The 21,984-nt window shown below is 45.1% G+C and overlaps 2 protein-coding genes across 4 annotated transcripts in view; one reads left to right on the top strand and one right to left on the bottom strand.

Moving 5' to 3' along the window:
- timeout (circadian regulator timeout) overlaps positions 1 to 21,984 on the top strand; it is a 318,914-nt gene that overhangs the window by 86,532 nt on the left and 210,398 nt on the right. The window contains exon 15 of the mRNA XM_037423870.2: positions 18,859 to 18,906. Within this exon, the coding sequence (XP_037279767.2) occupies positions 18,859 to 18,906 (48 nt within the window). The remainder of the gene's footprint in view (positions 1 to 18,858; positions 18,907 to 21,984) is intronic.
- Positions 1 to 21,984, bottom strand: part of LOC119172098 (uncharacterized) — a 252,954-nt gene that overhangs the window by 26,169 nt on the left and 204,801 nt on the right. For all 3 annotated transcript variants that reach the window (XM_075892932.1, XM_075892931.1, XM_075892933.1), the window contains one exon: positions 17,634 to 17,688. The gene's annotated coding sequence lies outside the window, so the exon portion shown is untranslated. The remainder of the gene's footprint in view (positions 1 to 17,633; positions 17,689 to 21,984) is intronic.

Below are 21,984 nucleotides of genomic sequence, written 5' to 3'. Positions count from 1 at the left end.
GAAAAAAAGATTAAAATATAAAATGTATTGGATCGACGTAGTCTCTCAGTCACGAGTCGGTAATGTGTAGATGTGCCATGGAGCACTTAGGTTAGACATAATTAAAACCGTGTTAATTATCTCGCAGTTCTTAGAAAATCCTTGGTCATTATAATCGGCCTTTCTTCTCCGTATTTTCGACTGAGCTCTAGTGCGCCTTAACGCTCTTTAGCCCTCAGTGCTCATCCTCACTCTATGATCGTTGTGCGTGCAATATTGTTGACGCAGGTGCCCAATTTAATTATAAGTCCCATCGCTCTCTTACCCTAGCTTATGAAAGTGTTAGCGACCTTCAGTTGGTCACGTGTCAAAATATCAGTTATCAGGATTTGGTTGCTCAGCACACGTTACGCAAGTCCAAGGACTTGTGACCGCCAAGTGTGGCAGAGGCTAGTCAGGATCATGTGACATACGGCGTCACGTATGACGTCACGGATACAGCGGCACGTCGCTGTCAATCCTGCCTCTGGCAGTAGAGGTGCTGGCAAATTGACGAGAACCGCGAAGTGACATGGTGAACATTACTAGATTCTTAGTGACAAGTACCAAAGGCTGAAAATGGCAATGTAGGTATTCCTATGTGACGCCGGGCAGAACATTGCCCTTCAATCAATTTGTGCGGCAGGGGTATGACGTCATGCGCGACTTTTCTTCACGGGTCATGTTGCCCGAGCTGTTGAGCCGCAAATAGAGTCTCTCACTTCACAGATGGCCTTGTTTACATCATACTGTGAACGCAGCCGATAACGATCCGACGGTTAGCTAACCGCTGCGCCCTTCGTCCATATGCTTTCGCGTTTGCATACTCAGTCGTCGTCGCCTCCTTGCGTTTAGAACAGTTCAATTCATATTGTATGTTTCTCGTAGATTTGGCACACTTGGAAAAAAGCTACGATCTCTTTTCACTCTGTCGCGTTTGTTATTAAAATGCTCATTTCAATCCCTGTGTCCGTTTTTGAAGGGGAAATTATACTTTTATTTTTAACGCCCGAAGCGTTATAATGGGGTCATTCGACGCTGTATCATCGCCTGCACTTCTTTCTGTCGTTGACAGTGTTTGCCTCTTCCGTTATAAACGAGCGGCGCCTACGGCTTTCTTGAAAAAAAGAAAAAAAAAGACGTTGCGCGCTCTTTAGTTATGCTATAGATCTTGCGCTTATGACGTAAAGGCCTAAGGACCGAACTGCGGCCGGAGAAATTTATTTTATATATAGAAGCGCGTTGTGGTCATCAAGGCGCCATTACACTGTAACAGCTGCCTCTCTCTCTTTCTCCCTCTTGCATGCGCGTGTGCGTTCGTATAACGTATCTGTCGTCCACGTCTTCAGGAAGAAACGACCGCCTTCCATCTTTCCATTGAAAGGAATCACCGTCTCGCAGTTGGACGATCTCTCTTCCGCTTTTTCTTCTTGCATCGCGTGAGAAATAGCGGGGCCTCCCGGGTAACCCCTCGCTCCGAGCTCATTTCATATATCGACGGATCAGATATGTCCGTGACGTACATCGCGCCAGAAGTGCCGATCGTAAGTCTTGCTTAAACTTTAATCGCCGGCCGTGCTCCTTCGATCGTCGACGGGGAAAAGACTGACGCTGCAGCGATGAAAAAAAAAAAGAGAGGGTCCAGCAGCGCTGAAACTTGACCCCGGCGTATTTTACCTTCTTTTTGCGCCTCTCCAATGCCCCCTTTTTTTTTCGGTGCAGTTTCCTTGTTCTTTAGCGTTTTATTGTTTGTATGTGATTTTTGACTCGCCCTCACATGATGCGATTGCTTCGTCGGGAGTTTGGCTCTATCCAGGCAGCTAAATTCGGGGTATTTCTTTTCCCTCGTGTTTATTACTATTAATTCTTTGTGTGTGTATTTCGTGCTTCTTGGGTCGCAGGTTTTAAAGAGCAATAACAGTCGCCTTGCGGCGCAGCTCATAGCGTGCAATGTCGCTGTATACAACATTTATTTTTTTGGCTACTTTCTTTTTCCTCCACGAAAATGCCTTTTGTGCACTTATGTGCATGAAGTTGTTTTTGGTGCGGGTGAAAGAGGGTTTCTTCTGTAGTACGACTGGAACGACCCTGAATCTGATCCATACAAACTGTGAATAATGGTGGTATAGGTCGGACGCAACTGTAGCCCGCCCCAGATGTTGGGTGTTGTTGTTGTCTAGTTTCTCACCGTGTCTTACGGATCTTACGCGACCTCGTCACGCGCGCCTTTCTTCCTCTGTGCTCGGTAGTAAACGTTTGCGAACCGGCTGCTTACGACCTGCTGGCCAATCTTAAACTCGACCCCCACTTTTTTTTTTCTTGTGCTTTGCGGGAGCACGACGTCTCGTTGTGACTCGCTCGAGGTACCGAATGCTTGCTGTGGCGACACTTACATTGTTTTTTTTTCCCTTCTCAGCCCTTTCTTTACCCACTTTTTTTTTACGTAGTCATCGTTTTTCTTATTTCACACTGAATGGACTCTGTTTATGCCGTTGGAAGATATCGAGGGGGTGGTGGGTAGGGGAAGTGTTCGTCGTTCTCGGTCACTCGTATCGCTGACAGTTTCCTTTTTTTGCTGTCTCTCATTCTCTCGATTTTGTTCCTGGCAGGAATTCACGCAAACGGTGGAAGTTATGCCTCCCACTATGTTAAGAAAAAAGAAAGTTTGCGAATTGTGCATTCTGGTGTCATACGTGACACCATCTCGTTGGGAGCCTTCACACTTTTCGGACGCCTATAGCGCTGGCAGCACGTCGCGTAGAGGAAAAGTGAACGTAAAAAAAAAGCGAAAATGGGAAAAATAAAAACTTTATTTTTTTGTGCCGTAAAATTCTTACGAGAACGCTGCGACGGAATGCAATTTTGCGGTCGCCCGTTTTGCGCACTTTATTTTTTTAAGAAAAGGGGATTGTATGTGTGCCTTTTTATATGCCTTTTCTTTTGTTTTAACGGTTTTTATTGCCGGAGAAACTACTTGGTCGCGTGACGCCTTGTGCCTTGAGTAGTAACACGCGCGTGATCGTGTTAGCCGTGCTGAATTCGCTGTAGTTACACGTAGTTTGTTTCTTCGCACGGATTACTTTTCACTGAATCCGGATACGACAGACGTAGTTCTCTGTTTGAGCTCGTAGATAATGGGCTCAATGCTTTTTTCTTTCTTCATTTCTTTTTATTTCATGTCAGAACGTGTCGTAGCTATCCTGCTTTTAAACGTCAGCTTGGAACACCGTTCGGTTAAGCTTGTACGAAACTGTGCCGGAGCTCCCAGTTCTTCATGCTTATTTTTTTCTTTTGTTTTGTCGGCGTTTTCAAATTCGATTTGTACTTTCAATCAAATTGTACCTTCAATGAGCGAAATAAATGAGACAACAATAGTAAGCATCACAGAATAACGGCAACTTAGGTGCCAAACAGTTATGTAGTTAGTGCAATACTATGAGAACAAAATTTTTTTTCCCAACCTTTGTCACCGAAGACTCGATATTGCTACACTATAGTGATCATGTGGGAAAGTTATTACGAGGCTTCTGCACAAAGGAGAGAGAGAAAAAAACACAAAACAAGAAGTGCATGCGTTTCGTGATAAGAAGGTTGGCGTTTCTATTTGCAGATGTTTTAATGAAGCTCGCGAAACGAACTTCAGCGACAGCTGAAATCGTCGAAATGTCAGCCGCAGTTGATGCTTGATTTTAATGTTTTAATGCTTAGCCAGAACACTTGGCTCAAGCGCTCAAGGCGTGCCCACAAGTTCATTTTAAGTTTTGTTTGATATCGTGAGTCAGTTAAATGAACTTTTGCCATACGTAGTAGCATGTACATAAAGAAGTGACAGATTGATTCGACTGAAGCACGGCTGTCTTTCAGTATAATGTGATATCATCGTGACGTCATTCGCTGTGTAAAGGTCACGAAATATATGCAAAATTGTGAAGGGTACCTCTCTCGACGCGACAGACTGCGTTCTTGGGTGTTCATAAGAGATACCATTGGCATTAACGTATAAACAAGATGCTCCCGACTGTGTGGGAGAGCGGTTCGCTGAGAAAATTCATACACAGAGGAAAAAATTGAGATGTATAGGGAGGAGTCAAATGAACTGACAGCAAAATAATCGATTCTACGTGCCTCAGTTTCGAAAACGACGGAAGTAAGAGCCTCCTCTCGAAAGCCTGCTGAGACAATCTTGGATGTACAGTGTAATCGAAAAAAAAAAAACAAACAGAAGCGGGCGTTATTTCCGTCTCCCGGACAAAGCTGTCTCGAAGGAAACCAGAGTGGCGTAAGGAGCTGTCGTTGCCATGGCAGCTCATCCGACGTTGATTTGCGAGAGGAGAATCCTCCGCTCCCGCAGGAAGGCATCTGTCGGGTCGGCTGGACAGGTATCGTGAGCCCAAGTACATTTCCTTTTCTTTCTCCTTTTTTCTCCTCAATTGTTACGGCCGTATGTTGAGTGTCTCGATGTTGGAACACATTCCTGGCAGTATAAGAAGGGTACATGTCTGGGGTGGAAGTGCTGGATATTAGGCGTTATTTTTTGCTCTCTTTATTTTTTAAACACGAAAGACACCTTTAGGTGCGACCTGGCTTCTCGCTCCATGCCACGGAAGTGGCGTATGTTTTCTACTGGGCTTTTTTCATGTCTTTCTATCTTTCTCTTTTTCGGCATTGTACGGTGGTCATTCGGCAGCACCTCTGAGGTTTCTTTCCATCCTTTTCTTTCATATAAATAATCCAGCGGGTGACTTCGCTCATTCAAATCATCGCTTCTTCATTCAAATCATCACTCCATTGATCATTCATCATTTTTCATTCAAATCATCACTTCATTCAAATCATCACTTTTGGGCGACTTCGCCCATTCAAATCATCACTCTTGCATGCTGTAGCCATGTGTCGTTCATTTACAGGCCAGGTGTAGTTTCCCTACTCAAGCGCTTTCTGCCCGCGGTTTTCAGTATTTCGGAGCGGGAAAGTTAGTGTTATGTGGTTCAAGTTAGCTCGATGGTATAGTTTTACGTCGGATGTTTAGGCTACACTGACACTGAGAGGGGTGATACCGACACAGCGATCTTGTGTGACCTGAACTGATAGCGCTAAAAACTTCGCACTGTATACGATGCACGCGCTGATATCAGTGTGTGAGTTTTTGTGCTTTGTACGCTGTATGTTGATGCCTAGCCCAGCAGAGAAGAGCGTGATCAGTAAGCGTTGCTATGTATGTGTTCATGTGTTTTGTCTCCTCTTGCTTGCTGCCCCGCCGCGGTGGTCTAGTGGCTAAGGCACTCGGCTGCTGACCCGCAGGTCGCAGGATCAAATACCGGCTGCGGCGCCTGCATTTCCGATGGAGGCGGAAATGTTGTAGGCCCGTGCGCTCAGATTTGGGTGCATGTTAAAGAACCCCAGGTGGTCGAAATTTCCGGAGCCCTCCACTACGGCGTCTTTCATAATCATATTATGGTTTTGGGACGTTAAACCCCACAAATCAGTCAATCCTCTTGCTTGCTATAAGAAACAAGATTAGACTCCTCCTCATGCGTATAGGTCATGTGAGGTCTCGTGTCGTACAGCACATGCAACGCACGCTGCAATGGGCGGCCACTGTGTAGTAACTGCACTGATAGGCGCAGTTTATCCGCAATGAGCTATAGCGGCAGAAGTTCATTCTGGTCTGGCATGACTCTCCAGTGCATGGATATTGCTATCTGTAATGATGTACGATGTATAGTGGTGCAAGGGCAACATACGGGGTGAAAGGTCATGCATGATTAATATTTACACGATGTGGTCGTGAATGTCGTGTGTGTTTTTTCCCATCTTTTTAGTATATAATTGTCGTCTGTTTTGCTGCTGCAGTGCAAGGCGCACTGATATGGGTGCCGCGGAATAATACAAAGGGCTTAGTCTTATATTGATGAAGGAAACTAGCGACACGTTGAGAAGAGACGTAGTGGCACGTTTCTTTGCGCATTGTTAGGTAGTTGCTTTGTGGGGTTCAATGTCACAGAGCGACCCAGGCTGTCAGAGATGCCGTACTGGCGGGGTACCGGATAATATAGACCATCTGAGGGTTTTTTAACGTGCAGTGAAGTCGCATAGTACACAGGCAGCTGGCATTTCGCCTCCATTGCTGTGCGACCGCTGCGTCTGGGATCGAAACCGCCTCTTTCGTGTCAGCAGAGCTCCGCGACCACTTACCGTGGTGGCTAGAATGTCTTGTATACATTGTGTTCTCTTACAAAGCTGATTTCGTGGCTGAATCGCTAAAAAGGCTTTGGAGAAAAAGCCGCGCAATAAGCGTCGAAATAGAGCGACCGACTGTTCTGTTTCTACTGATGGTCCATGGACTCTGTCAGAGGCCACGATTGATTTCGCTCGGGAACAGAAAACTAAACGGGACCACGTCCGTCGCGAAGAAAGTGATCGCTTCGCTTTTGCTCCCGACGCCTCTACTCTGCTCTCAGTATACGCTTTCGTTGCTTTTCGTCCTGGGGATGCGAGAGAAAAAAAAAGTTGCCGAGATGCCGAGAGTTTTGTTCAGACGTGCGGACAGCAAACGTGACTGACTCTGTGTAGGGAGTGAGCCAGTGGTGCGGCAGCCCGTTGTTCGAGTCCCGCACCCTCCTCCGGTAATCACTCTGTCGTCGTGGACGTTTGTCTTCGCCCTCTTCGTACAGCAGAAGCGCGCTCACATGACATCGCACCGTGACGCAGCGGCGCACTTTTGTGTGCGGTTGCCATGGCAACGCTTCCGACTGCCTCCGCTCTCATTCCGCCCTAGCTTTACGCTGTGTACCCGAAGAGCGCGGTGGTTGCGCGGCTGTCGGCCGGCGTGCTCGCTTGCCGGTGTACGATCTAATAACTGTCGTTGGCTAACAACGAGCTCGCCGCCGGCTGCGCCGTCGTGAAAATTGCAGGGTGGGGCGGTGTTGGCCCGAGCGAGGATCGTTTGTCGAGCTGCCCCGTACGCGGTTGCTCAACCGACCCAGTCACGTGTGTTGGTACTTGTATCTCCAAGTCCTATACTGCACGTGTGTATCGGGCGTCTCTTGTGCGAGAGCTGTCGGCCTGCTGGGTATACGAAGTTGGCACCCGCTTGCCGGGTTTGTCGGTGTTTCTACATCTCTACGGTCACTCGTTGCAAACCCCAGCCAGAAAGCAATCGCACTGCTACGCGTAGGTTTTCGGGAAGCTCGTTGTACTTGGCCAAAAGCGAACAATTGATGCTATTTTCATTACTCAGGCTTGATGAAGAGAAGTCAAAAGTACGACGTTTTGTATATATTGAAGGCTAGTCGCATGATGGATACTTCCTAATTGTTACGTTACTTACTTCCTGCTTCTATGTTTTTCACACCAGCGTGTTATGTGCGTTTCGTAGCGTCGGGGAAACGTACCAGCCCTGCGCGTGCGACGGGTGTCATGCAGGCTCCTATACATTGAACTGCATTCTTCCCATCTTCGCCGGTGAGCAGTTCGATCTGTGATTCACTAGCTGCATGTTCACCATCGGAAACAAATTCAGTCGTATCATAATTGCCGATAATTGTTTGTGCTGTAGGGCGTGATCTAAGAAAAACGTCAAGCGGTGAGTATGTCAAGATTTTGCGCATATTTATATTAATAGCTTGTTATAAAGTGAAAGAAAGTTTTTTTTCAGAACGTACACCAGCGGCAGTCAGAAATTTCACCGATAGTTTCTTCATAACGTGCAGCTCTTGCTCGTAAAGGGGCACCAAAGGAAAATGCGAAGTTGTACCGGACCAAAGACTACAAGCTAGCATAATAGCCCTTTGACCATTCCAGCGAGAACAAATTATGATGCTCGACTGCTGGCTCGCAGGTTGCGGGATCGAATCCCGGCCGTGGTGGCCGCATTTTCAATGGAGGCGAGAATGCCTGGATCCCGTGTGCTTAGATTTAGGTATGCCTCTGAAGAACCTATAAGGTGGTCGACATTTTCGTAGCCCTGCACTACAGCGGTGTCTCTCATAAGCATATCGTGGTTTCGGGACGTTAAACTTCAACAATTAATATAACAGCGCTAAGTCATCTATTCGGCGTGGGTGATTCATGTTGAGCAGCGGCACCAGGGACTTTGGGTGGCCGTTCTTGGCGCTAAAATCTCGCTTTCGGCACGCAGAAACGGTTAGACTCCGACGTTGCTAAAGAAATTATTTCAACTGAGCTTAATCTCTTCCTTTATTTCCCCTTTACGATGTGCATTATTTTCCCAAAATTTTCGAAATGAGTGTAATATGAAAGCCTCGAGCAGACCTTAGTCACGTAATTAACGAACTATCTATAATGCGCTTGGGAGAACACTCAAGAAAACTCAAGAGACCGTCATGGCTTGGTGCCCCTTGGGCCTGTCGTGCTTTTGTAATTAGTGGAATGCGGTATACTCGTTTTAGGCTTGTTCTAAAGCTGACCGACGCTTCGCAGCGTCCCACGCTGAACCGATCCAATATATTCGTTATACACAAGTAGATAAATGCGTAGCAAGTTTCAACATCGATCGTCTTACGTTTAATTGACTCGCTTTATGGGTGACACCTGAATCTAGCGTTTTGGGTACTGATATATTTTCTTTTCCTGTTTCTATTTGTCTTTATTTCATTGCTCGCCAGTCCCTTGGCGAAGCCCTGAACATTATCGACTGAGCTCGCTCCGGTGACATACCCCAGTTTCGCAACGGTATACTTTATGAACACGCTAATTACGGCCTTTTAAAACTGCACTTCGGTTAGTTTTCATTAAGGAGTTTTCATTAGTACGCATGAAGTCTTCGTTAATGCGATAGTATTACTGGCGAGCCATGGATGCTTTATGGTAACTAATGAAGGTATAGAACGCGGGCTGCTGTCAAAGTTGTGCGCAGTGTACCGAACGCTATGTATTGTCTGAAAGCGCTAGCCATTGCTGTTGTAAACGGGGGAGATTGCATGAAAAAAAAAATGCTGTTACCCGAGTCTTGAAGTACCGATTTTTGTAGGCCCGTGTGCTCAGATTTGGGTGCACGTTAAAGAACCACAGGTGGTCGAAATTTCTGGAGCCCTGCGCTACGGCGTGTCTCATAATCATATGGTGGTTTTGGGACGTTAAACCCCACATACCAATGAAATCAAGTACCGATTTTGGCTTGAAAGAATTTGATGTACGTGTTATGGAAAATGGCGTCTGTGTTACTGATGTTACTGTGAGATGTTACTGTTAAAACTTTCTTTCAGGCGTGTTTTTCTTTTGACTTTGCGCGGTGCCATCCGTTATAAGCTTTCGAAGTAAGCGTCATTTTCTTTACGATGCGTTCGGCAGACTATATTGTACGATTAGCGCCGCATTCGCGATTTCGCTATTTGCAACCTTGTATATTGGCGAGGCCTATAGGTTTTGCCATAAAGGCACTTTAGCACAGAGCACGAAAACACGATATATATGCCCGTACATTTCTGTATACTCTTTCCGTGCAGCTGCAGCGACGTAGTACGTTCCGTCGTGCCTAACGTGTTACACAAATGCCGTGGCGAACTGGCGGCCTTTGCAGGTCGAACGACGTCTTGTCGATTTCATTCGAAGCCTCTCTTTGGAACAACGCGCTCATCTTTTTTTCATCGTTGTGCGCAAGTGTCGAAATGCTCCTTTCCCTTTTTTCACTCGCCTGTCGTGTCGCTACGTTTACACAAGCTCCTCCGGCAACGTGTTTACGATCGAGGAAAACAGAAAAAAAAAGAAGTGAAAATAGGAGCAAGCTGTCGTTCCGACGCTGATTTGGTTAAGCCGCCGGAACACGACGTCGTCTGGTGCCCCCGTTTTCACGCAGGACTGGCGAACAATTTCTCGGCCTTCTCGCCTCGGCTGTCTCCTAACCTCGTAGGAGCTAGGCTGGCGCTCCGCGCGCAGCCATCCCAGCCGTGCGCCGCCTTCCGCTACTGATTCCCCGCGGGGAGAACGGAATCGTAACACCTTTTCACCGAGGCAGGTCACGTTCGTGCGAGACGACGCTCGCAGCAACGCGAAAATAGCCGGGCGTTCACGACGGGCCGTGTAAAGATATATTTATGTATGTATAGATGTGTCTGGGACGGCCAGCACACCGTAGTGGGGAAGACGGAATTACGAGATTTACCCAAGATCAGCGCGCATTACCGTTCACGTTCCCTCTCTGTCCTTTTTTTTTCGCCGTCCCGCGTCTGACTTGCCCCGCCTCCGGCACGTCGCATGGCGTTAGACGGGACCCCCTGCTCTATAACACTAATCCTATCGGCACTTTTACCTCGTAGCGTGCGCTGCTGCGTGGTTCGCGTGTGTACGCTGTCGTCGCACCCGAGCCGTGCACGTACACACGGTGCAACATTGCTTGCGGGTGCGAGAAAGAAAAAAAAAAGAGTCACGTTTCTGGTATATGTGTACTCGCTGGCTTTATTTTATTTTAGTCTCCTTCTCCGCGACTGCTTGTCGTATCAAGCCTCGTTGTTGCAGTGTGCTGTGTGCATGGACGTTGTAAAAAGTGCGTGGCAGTTGATGTCAACTCGCTTCCTATGTTAGTGTGTTACCTTATAGCTCATTTGCTTCTGAAGCTACACTTTGCAGGTGTCTGTCGCCGCGCAAAGTCAAAATTGTTGCTGGTACGCGACATGCATGTTTTTAGAACGCGTCGCTTAGGTGTATGCTCCTGCATGGAGATACGTCACCGTCTGTGGCGTAACCGATAGACATACAAAAAATATAAAAAAATACCTAAGCTCTGAGGGGGATGTGGCCACAGCGCCACGCTGCCACTGGAAACTTATACTGGTGTCATGTCGAGCGAGGAGTCGGGTTAAGCTGTGGGATATAGCGCGGTGGAACAGTAAAATAAAAGCCAGTCATCACAAAATGCTAATTGTGCAATCAGTGTGGTTTAATGCTTCCCGCTCACTGCGATGTGCCCAGCCACAATTCTTCATCGTTATCAGCCGCATTCAGCATCAACAAAGTGCATGTGATACCTTGCAGACGTGTACCATATACCTCCCTTATCCTCAGAAAGATGAATAATGGCGTAGTGGGTGCTGTCTTACTTCACCAAGAAATATTATTTATGGTAAAGTCGATACCTCGCGGAAAGCGAAAACTTACAAACACAGTTGGCCTTGTCCCAACACGAAGCTTCCCTCAGAACTCGCATGACGCAGTATCGCAATCGTGAGTGATTTATTTACAGCCAAAGCTGTATATGGCTAGGCGAAACGAAAATTCGTTCGCAAGGAGAAACGATAACGGTCTCCATTGACAGCGCCGGCGTTCATCCTTTCGCAGCCGCGCCGCCGAGCCCGCGCGCAGCTGTTTGAACTTTCAACTTCCACATTGGGATGGCACGGATCGTTCGAACGCCCGAACAGCATGCCACTTTCCAAGAACGGTGCGGCAGCTGATCCGTGAAAGAATTCATGTTCGCTGGGCCGATGGAGCAGTCCGGGTGGGAGAATAAGACCGGGTGGCAAAACGCAAGCAGCCACTGCGCACCGAGGATGAAGCAGCTTTTCGGGCGGAACGCAGGCGACAACGGCAAGCCGAGAAAGCGGCGTTGCAGGCAGAGCAGCGTCAACGTAGCAATGGCGGAAAGGCGTTCGCTATAGCGCCAACGCCCGTTTTCGGTGGTGTTTTCTCGAGGGACACTTTGACTTCATCTGTAACGTCTGCACTCGCTGTGGCCGCACGTTTCAGCTTCGCTGGCTAGCCATCTGTACGGAGTGCTAGGGCGGTATTTTTCTCTCCTGATGTAGTCAGTGCATAGAGGCTTAGTTTTGTTATGTGGTCGTGCGCTTAATACTGTAGTCCCTTCCAAGGAGAGGTTCTATGACGTTTTGTCCGTTGGTTCCGGCAATTATAGTTCCTTTCTATAGCGGTAGCCATACGGAACCGCATTGTTGCCGCAAGGACTGTCTAATAGGAGCTGTTCATCACGATGGACGTATTGCTATATAGTGGTTTCGAGCCACCCAATTAGTATTTATGCATTTAGGGCGAGTTGTCGTTGCGCTTATGCCATGTAGCACAATGCGTATCGTACGGAAAGCGATGTATTCTTGATTACAGCGTGGAAATGTAAGTGGAAATTAACTAAATGTAGCGACGCTCGTTCAAGATTTGGCGAAACTCGTGAAAGTGCCGAGAAGTGGGCTCTGTGCTGCAGCCATGTTTCTGTGTGCTGCGTGTGCACGTCAGCCTGGTATGTGATTGATGTGGTGGCCTCATCAGGGTTTCTTCATTGATGTCGAAAAGTTTAGCGCTCGGAAAGACGCAATAATTATAAGGTGGATGTTTTTTTTTTTTCAAATTTTCATCTGTCACTTTAGCGCTTTCGCACTCGCATATCGAATTTCTCTGTGCGCTCAGGCGTTCAAGAATAGATGCATTTCGACTTTCCGTGCTGAAACTATTTGTTGAAGGACGGAAGTGCTCTCGCGTATAGTGCCGCCTTGAGGCATTTTGGGACGCTGAGTTTTTGTGTGGACCACTAATCGTGGACAGTGTGCGAAGGATACCCTGTAGATGTTAAGCGCAAGTACTTTTTCGCATTGAAACACAAGGAGCAAAATGGGCGCTCATTTGTATTTCAAATATAATTCACTGCGCTCTCTACAAAGTTTTATTTTCGCCCCTCAACGTTATTCAGTACTGCTGGAAAAAGAGAGTTTCCTTTGGCGCCCAGAAACATTAATTCCGGCAGACATGTTCTCGAAGCCTCGCGCATAGAAGATAAAACATATATAGTTTCCTAAATATACACTAGAGGGAACTGGGGCGCAAGTGTCTATGGGAGCTGCAATTCACGGTGCTTCAGCGAGCATGGGAATTACGGGTATGACATGGATTTGCCTAATCTTCGCACTTTACGTTCGTTCTGTATTCGCGTGGCTTGAAGCTGCTTTTTCACGAAACAACGATCAGCAAATGTTCGGCAGTTACGCTTCACCATCTTAATTATTTAGGCTTACTACTTCAAATCGGGCCACGAAGTGAAAAACGGTTTGTTCTTTTCTTCGAAACAAAATCAAAACACAGCAATAAATGAAGCCACAAGCGCGTTTGCCGCCCTGCAAGCACTACGACTAGGCAAATGAATGGCATACCCAAAATTCGTATGGTCGCTGAACGATCGCAGCGCCATTGTCCCCTCTAGTTAATTTCGAGAAACTCTATGGATAAAACCTGTGAGCCCCGCATATGATTCCAATTTTCGAGAGACCTCTCCGCCAACATTTCTAAGGTGCTTCGACCTCCCGAAAGGTGTGAGAGCAAAGGCAAGGATGGTAACCTGTTTGGCATGGCTTGTAAACTATAGCTATCCTGCACAGGTGGAGGGGATCGAAGAACAGTAAAGAGTTAGTGTGAAAGAGGGGGGGTCACCACACATACAACGTAACAGCGTGGAGCGGCTGTATTGGGTGGTATACGGCGCATACAGTCTACAGTCAGTCGAGCAAGTATGTTGTCCTTAGAAATTTTAGCAATGCCTTGTTTGCTTGAATTCTCAATGACTATTCAGGATGGCATTGGAGAATATTTATTATTATTTATTTATTACATACTGCTGACCTGTTTACCAGGTGTTAAGCAGGAATGGACATACAGAAATGTTTACTACAAAAAACAAAATTGACATCACACAGCGTACTGACAGTGGTTACAATTCAACAATTTTGTATTAATTTAAAAAAAAAACTAAAAAAAACATTACAACAATGGCATAGCTTTGCTGACTGAAACGTACTAAAAAATGGAAGCATTGCGTAACTCTGGGCTGCATGACTGTACAAAAAACTGTTAGTGGTTATTGAGAGCATGTAGAAATAAATCAACTGTTGGACACTGTATAGCATCGGGTGATAGGCAATTCCACTCACGGGTAGTTCTTGGAAAAAATGAATACCTGAATGTGTCTGTGCGGTTTACGTAATCAAAAACTTTCTTTGAATGATGTGAGCGCACAGCATATTCACTTATTTGTCTAATGTGCACTGTTTTGTTGATACCAATTTTGTTGTGGAAAATGAGGTAAAAAAGCTTCAGCCTCTCCATTCTTCTTCTCTCCTGTAGTTTTTTGAGATCCGCTTTAATTAGTAGTAGTGAAGGGGAAGTACGCCAACTATAACAATTAAAAACAAATCGGACAGATTTTCTTTGGACCATTTCTAATTTTTTTAATATTGGACTCAGTAAAGGGATCCCACACCGCAGCTCCATATTCTAATACTGGTCTAATGAAAGTTTTGCACGTGAGAAGTTTGATGTGTGGTGTGGCATTCACAAGCCTCCTTCGCAAATAGCCAAGCTTTTTCATTGCCTTTCTTTCAATATATATTCTATGTGTTCATTCCATTTTAAGTCTGATGTGAGTATGAGTCCTAAATATCTGTGTTTAGTGACTTCGGATAACGCATGACCATTGACGTGATAGGTAAACAGAAGCGGCTGTTTCTTACGCGTAACTCGCATTGCTACTGTTTTTTATAATTAATTGTCATCTACCAATTTTCACATCACGTTTGTAGCGTTGCTAGTGCGGTATTTAAAGATTCTTGATCACTGTAACTATACATTTCCTGATATAGTATACAATCGTCCGCGAAAAGCTTTATTTTTACGGGCAAGTTTAGCACAATATCATTAATAAATAACAGAAAAAACAACGGCCCCAAAATTGACCCTTGAGGCACACCCGATTTCACGGGGGCGGAACTCGAGGTGACACCATCAATGGCAACACATTGGCTCCTCATTGAAAGATAAGCAGTTATCCATGCAAGTAATTTCTTATTTTTCAGAATTGGTTTGAGCTTAATTAGTAATTTCTGGAGACTCATGCGATCGAAAGCTTTCTCAAAATCCAATAATATAACATCTACTTGACCATTCATATCGATCGCTGCTGCCAGGTCATGAAACGTCTCAATAAGCTGGGCTACCGTAGAATACCCTTTGCGAAAGCCGCGCTGAAGGGGCGTGATGAGGTTATTTCTTTCCACAAACATAGACAAATGTTTGAATATTATATGCTCTAGAATTTTGACACTAGTGCATAGCAAGGAGATAGGCCTAAACGAGGATACAAGTGAATGGTCATCAGATTTTGGTACTGGAGTGATCTTAGCGTGCTTCCAATCACTCGGAAGTTCAGCGCCCAGGAGAGATGATTTAAAGATCAAACATAGGTATTCAGCATTCCTTTCAGCATACCTTATCAGAAAGGCGTTAGGTACAGAGTCAATGCCCGGTGACTTTTTTGGATCGAGATTAAGCAGAAGCGATAAGACACCCCCTTCAGTGATACAGACGTCGATAGGTGGCATGGTGTCATATGTGATGAAATCAGGGGTAACGTCATCACGCGTGTACACCGAACAGAAGTAATCATTTATCGCGCCTGCTATTTCCCTCTTGTCGGTTGTAACATCACCGTTAATAGATAAGCTTGATACTGGACTTTTTTTCGGTGAAAGATATTGCCAAAACTTATTTGGTGACGTCAAGAGAAAACTTGTCAAAGCCTCGCTTTGATATTTTTCCTTTGCACTTTTCAATTTGGCTTTCAGTGTGTGACGCATCTCTGATATATTATCTAGTCCAGACAATGACGCTCGTTCTGTTTGTTGCTTTCTTGCCTTCTTTAGCTTGCGCCCTAGGCGTACGATTTCTTTCGTAATCCAGGGGCTAGACCGGTTTAATACCTTGCGTTTGTGAGGAACAAAGTTTTGGATACATTTATTTACTAGGTCTTTGAAAAGCACCACAATCGGTTTACAGAACATTCACTTTCTTCGGAAAGCGTTAGGAAATAGGAATAAGAATGATCAAGAGCGTCTATTATGTCCACATCACTAGCACGCGAGAATACGGGCACAAAAACGGTTTTTTTTTCAGGCATTTTAGTATAGTACAGTTTCTAGTGTCATCGCTTTGTGTTCAGGCCCCGCCGCGGTGGTCTAGCGGCTAAGGTACTGGGCTGCTGACCCGCACGTCGCGGGTTCGAATCCCGGCTGCGGCGGCTGCATTTCCGATGGAGGCGGAAATGTTGTAGGCCCGTGTGCTCAGATTTGGGTGCACGTTAAAGAACCCCAGGTGGTCGAAATTTCCGGAGCCCTCCACTACGGCGTCTCTCATAATCATATGGTGGTTTTGGGACGTTAAACCCCACATATCAATCAATCGCTTTGTGTTCAGGACAAATGAGAGCGAATGAGAGGGATCGTCTCTGTACAGCGCAGCACGGACAGTCGCAGAAGATATGTTACAATATCTCCTCGGTACCGCAGGCGTGGGCTAGGTTTACAGTGAACTGGACTATAGTTGGTATTCATTGGGACTAGTTGGTATTCATTCGTTATTGATACAGCGACAAACACATAGAAGAGTGTAATCGACAAAAGAGCAGCTCGTTTCATGCTTACTGTGGGAGTCTTGATCGATAACGGGCGCTGCTATCGAATGACTTATCAGTACTGCGCGGAACTATATACCCGATAAATGGTGCAATGTGAACGCTTCGGCAAAGAGAGAGGTGTCAGCGCGTAGCGCTGCGATTTTCCAGACCCGCACGCCGCATCGCTTGCGGGCTGGGTCTCGTACCGCGCCGTTGCAGCCACTCGGTCGACGTTGCCTTTCGGCGTTGCGTTAAGGGGGGTGAGAGGGGAGGTCCGTTCGGCCAGTGTTTTACCTCCCCCTTGCAAGGCTTGCTTCCCAATACACAATCAGCACTTTTATCTATACGGAGTTGTATTGGAACCGAGGCATTCGGGTCACGCGCACCTGTCGAAGTCGCCGCACGGTGCTGCCCGAACAAATTGCGTTTTCCACGCTGCCGTTGTTGCTGCTGCAGGTGCTCAGCGCGTCCTGCGCCACTTATTTCACTTACTACGGCACAGCGTCTCTCTAATGCGAGTTGCTTTTCGAGAGGGCGCTTTCCCACCCGGCGCAGCTCGGCTTGCTCTGGAAGTGTTTTTCCTTCAAGCGATTGGTGCTTCCAGAAACCTGAACAACACCTGTTTGTTTCGGTTTAGTGGCAGTAGCGAAAGCGAAAAAGAGGTGACAGGAAACGCAACTCTGTGTTTTCTTTTTTTCTGATATATCCGATGTGTATTCGGTAGCGAATCTGGACCGCTACTAAGAGCCAATCCTACTCAGCGACTGTCTTGTGTCACCGTCTTGTCGTCAGTGCTCCCTGACAGTAAATAGTCTTCCTTACTAAAGCGAGGCTTGTGCTGTCATTGTTGGAATAAGGCACCCGCTTTATTGGAACTGACTGGATGCTGGACGATAGAACGTACGTTTATATTATTGGCTGATTTGTTTTGAGGGGCTGGTCTTGGATTTATAAGCCCTGAGCAGGGGATATTTCGTACATGCTGCACATATATGCGCTTTTTAACCTTTACATAATAACTAATAAAGATACCCGTATTACTAAGGCCGAGGCGAAATTGACCCAATTTAAACCATTCGCTTTTCATTAACGGCAGCCGATACATATAACCTATGTTCACGTTGTCGCGCATGCTGTTTGGCGTGGGATTTTTTTTATTATGATTGCGTGCATTTGTACGATAAACCTAATGATTTACTGTTGGCACGCCTACCTGAACGTGGCGGTGTCAACCAAGCAAAGTTTCTTGCGATGAGTCACGGTGGGCCCTGAAAAAGAAAACGCCCGTTAGTCGCCGAAATACCCATAATCAAAATACCTTTCTTTCGTCATTATATCCTACATCAAAAGTGCAATGGTAACTTCTTAAAAATACTTTTTTATTTGTGCTATGCAGAAATACTTTGAGTTTTTATAGTGAACTCTGTAATTATTACGTTATGTATGCGGAGTCCCATTCCTTTGTTGTGGTAATTATCTTGGCCAGCTTATGGACGTGTGGCCAGTCTTTTGTTTTTCTTTTCTCAGTTGCCTTTAATGCTGATTGAGATCATGAGTTACTTCTGGTCGTGAATAAAACCATGGAACAGAGACATGAGTATACAAAATTGAAGATACGAAATTTTTCCGCTTTGCTTTAGTTTTTAATCACCAGCCCATTTGATTCCTGTGTGCCTTTTCTTGTTCCATTCGCTGTGGGGTTTTTTGTTCTCGCCTTTTTCAAAGGCCCATACAAATACTGTCGCTTTCAATTTCATTGCTTTATACCCCGTAGCATGCCCCGTAGCAATACATTTTGTTATTGTGCCTTTCGTGCTTGTGCATACTACTTGTTAATTTGTGTGTTAAATCACACGCTTACTGCTTAGTGAGTGCTATACTCTTCATTATTATTTTTTTTAGATAGCACCTTAACAGCGCACAACGTCCCTCCGTCCACAAACCAGATCCCGGCTCTACATGAGATGTAAAAGCAGAAAGATTTGTGAACAACAACAACAAAAAAACGTTATAAGGAGCTCTGAACCAGAAAAAACGAACTAAAATGCCACTACACCAGAAAAACAGTGGCATTAAGCTACCCATCAAGCTAAGCATATGACTGAACAAAAGGCTACAATGAACAAAACAAAAGGCTGTCAACCAGAGCAACATAGAACGGCGCGATTCACTATCGGATACACACTGCTTTGCCCCGTCCTCAGCATTCACTTCGTGGATATGCTTTGATTTTTTCTTTCGGCTCACTGCCTCCCATAGTTGAGTACGAAGTACTCTAAATCGTTGAACTTTTTTTTCTAAACATCTTAGGGTCTAGCTTTGTGTTTTTGTTTTTGTGCAACGCGTGACGCAAGAATGCACTTCATGCACTTGATTCATTTGGTTTCACGATGGCAGATACGAAGATGATTCATGTGCACTTGTTTGTTATTTTCTAGGTTTAGTGCCCGACCCATCGATGGCTGGGGAGAACCAGGCCGCTGAAGGTGAGTCTTGGCGTGACTGACGAGTCATCCCGAAGCCCGTTTTTTGTTAGTTGTTTTTCTTTCCTTTATTGCAGGCTTTTTGTTTACGTATTTATTTTCCGGTTCGAGTTATCTTGGTTCGCGTTTTTTCAATCGCTCTGAAGCAGATTCTGGTCGCATTTTGAGTGAGGCGAAATGGTAGATGTCCGTGTACTGGTGCGATCTCGGTACACATTGAAGAACTCGGATAATCAAAATTTCTGGTGCCCTCCACTACGGCGTCTCTCATGATCATATCTCGGTTTTGGGACATAAAAACGTAAATAATAATAATAATAATAATAATAATAATAATAATAATAATAATAATAATAATAATAATAATAATAATAATAATAATAATAATATTATAATTATTATTATTATAATTATTATTATTATAATAATAATAATAATAATTATTATTATTATTATTATTATTATTATTATTATTATTATTATTATTATTATTATTAAGCAGTGCGGCAGCGTGTCGAGATGCCGTAACATGGAAAGTGCTATGGACTAGTTTTGTCTGAATTTGTTGGTTTTGTGTAACACTTTTTTTCTCGTTTATCGTAACTGTATAACTGCTATCATTTCTTTTCATGATGGTTGATGTGACGAAAAAAAAATATAGACGTTCGTTTCGTCTCGGTGGTAAAGGGGCAAAATTTATCCCCATGTAAACAGAGAACAAGAGAATGAGAGGGAAAAAAAATGAAATTGCGAATGCGTTCAACCAGGCGTGGGATGAAGAGCTTTAATGGCCGGCGTTAACCATGCAGTTTTACTGCGAGTTTTGACTTAACTACGTTGCAATATTTGTCGTTTAAATTACGTTGTTGTCACCTTCAGTGAAACAGGTTTTTCGTCTGTTCTATATTCCTTTTGTTTTGTGTTGTTGTTGCTTGGGGTTTACGCGCCAAAACCACATCATTATGAGCTGAGCCGGCGTCGCATTCTTCACAGCCCGGGACTCTTCAGCGCGCCTCAAAAGCAAACTTGAGTATTTATTTATTTATTTATTTATTTATTTATTTATTTATTTATTTATTTATTTATTTATTTGTTTGTTTCCTTCTCTCTTTCTTTCATTCTTTCTTTCACTGAGCTGGGCCCGCAAACACAGTTGCATACACCGTCTACTTCAATGCTTGCGGTCTCGCATTTCCTCGAAAAAACAATTGATTTCTCGCGTTTACGCGCGATCGCTCGCCCTGTAGAAGGCAATCTGAAGGATTCACAATCCTGTTTGCTTCTGCAAAGTCGGAAGTGTGCGAGACCCGTTTTCCGCTTCCGGAATTTGCAAGCGGCTCATTTTTCGTCCCAACCCGATCTCTCGCGTATTCGTTGCTTTATGCGTGCAAGTAACTTGGGAAATAGAGACAGTCTGATCGTTTGCGGCCAGGAAGGGCACAGAGACCGGTGGCCTTACTTCATCTTTACGAAGATATTACCCGGATTTGTTGACTTTCGTTACTGCAACACAAGGGTTCGGTAGAAGTTTGTTTCCTAGAACCGTAAAAAAAAAAAAATGTCATCAAACACGTGCGCTGCGCCGGAAGTTTACAGCTTTTCGAGGATATTTCGAAATTGTAGTCATTTCCGCCCGTATCGTGTTTCCGGTGCTGTTCTGATTACCCCCATTTTTTTTCGCGGTGTTCCTGGTCCTTCCTCCTTTTTTTTTTTCGGCTGCTTTACTCTTCCGTATTCAATTCGTAGGTTAAACATTGTCCTGGAGTACGTCAGAGGACTGCAAAGCTAGACTGCTAAGCAACAGGAAAAATACGAGCCGTTTTCAGAGCACATATATAGACAGTCCTTCATGTGGATTTACGTAGACTGCGACAACGGCTGCCCCAGTTTGCCATAAGATGATAGGTAAAGAGTATATGCTTCTGTAGTAACTGTCTGTTCGTTCACCTTTCGTTGAACGGGCAAGTGGATGGGGAGGAGGCGTAAGAAGTTTGGAGATGCCTGCCAGTTAGGTTAGCAAAGTGCGTTGTGTGTGTGTGTGTGTGTGTGTGTGTTTGTGTGTGTGTGTGTGTGTGTGTGTGTTGCCCATAGGCAACAATATATATGGTATCTAGTGTAATGTTATCGCGCTCGCAAAAATGAAACAGCGAAAAATCCGGTAAGTATACTCCATTTGCTGTTGCTTTCGCAGTGTTCTCGGATCTTGACATGCTTGGTCAGCAAACAGTGATAACTCTCTATGCAGGACAGCTCGGTGTATGCTTAGTTTACTTTTGTTTACGCTGAGCAGCTGAGTAGCATTGAAAGTTGCTAACTAGTGTAAACGAAAGCTGTCGAAACACTATAACTGAATATTGATTATTAAGTGCACGCTTACGAGGGCGGTTCGTCGTGACTCCAAACGTTTGTTTTCTCCTCTTTTTGCTCGACCGTTCTTAACGTCAGCAAGCTCGTTAACGTAACTTCTCGTCTCGGACGACATCGGACGAAGTTTGAAAGTTAGGTTAGCGGTGCATGCTTAGGCAGAGGTGAAGAGAAGTGTGTCGGTCTTATTAATGAAGTAGCGTATGCGCGGACTTCTAAGAAGACGGGCTCATATACATTACGAGCCGCGCTTCTGTATTGGCTTGGCTTGCTATCGCTCTGTCAACTGACTTGAAACTATACAGTATAAATTGCTCTGTCAAGTGATGCGAAAATTTTAATCTGTTCTTACTTAGAGGCGCTCTTGGTCAGGCTCTCGTTTTTGCTGGTCCTGAGTGCGTTTGTGAGGCTTAATAATCAGTGTTTTTTAATTATTATACGCCACGTTAAGGAGTAAAAAAAAAGAGTTTGGGGGCAAGGCTTTTTTGAAATGCAGCTCAAGGCGATACGCTGGGGATGATGTGGCGCGTTTCACCGCCCCACGAGCGCAGACAATTTACGCCTTTGTAATGTATGTAAAAAAAATATTTCATGCCATCGGAGATAGCCGTTTATTTAGTTGCTCACTGGTGGCTGCAGGAATTTTCTTCATTACTAGCAAAGTCATGACATGGCTAGGTTTAGCACCAGTGTAGCTGAGACTGCCTGTCTACTCAT

The sequence above is a fragment of the Rhipicephalus microplus genome, chromosome 4 (genome assembly GCF_043290135.1).
Source record: "Rhipicephalus microplus isolate Deutch F79 chromosome 4, USDA_Rmic, whole genome shotgun sequence".
Lineage (NCBI taxonomy): Eukaryota > Metazoa > Arthropoda > Arachnida > Ixodida > Ixodidae > Rhipicephalus > Rhipicephalus microplus.
This window is presented reverse-complemented; position numbering and strand designations above follow the sequence as displayed.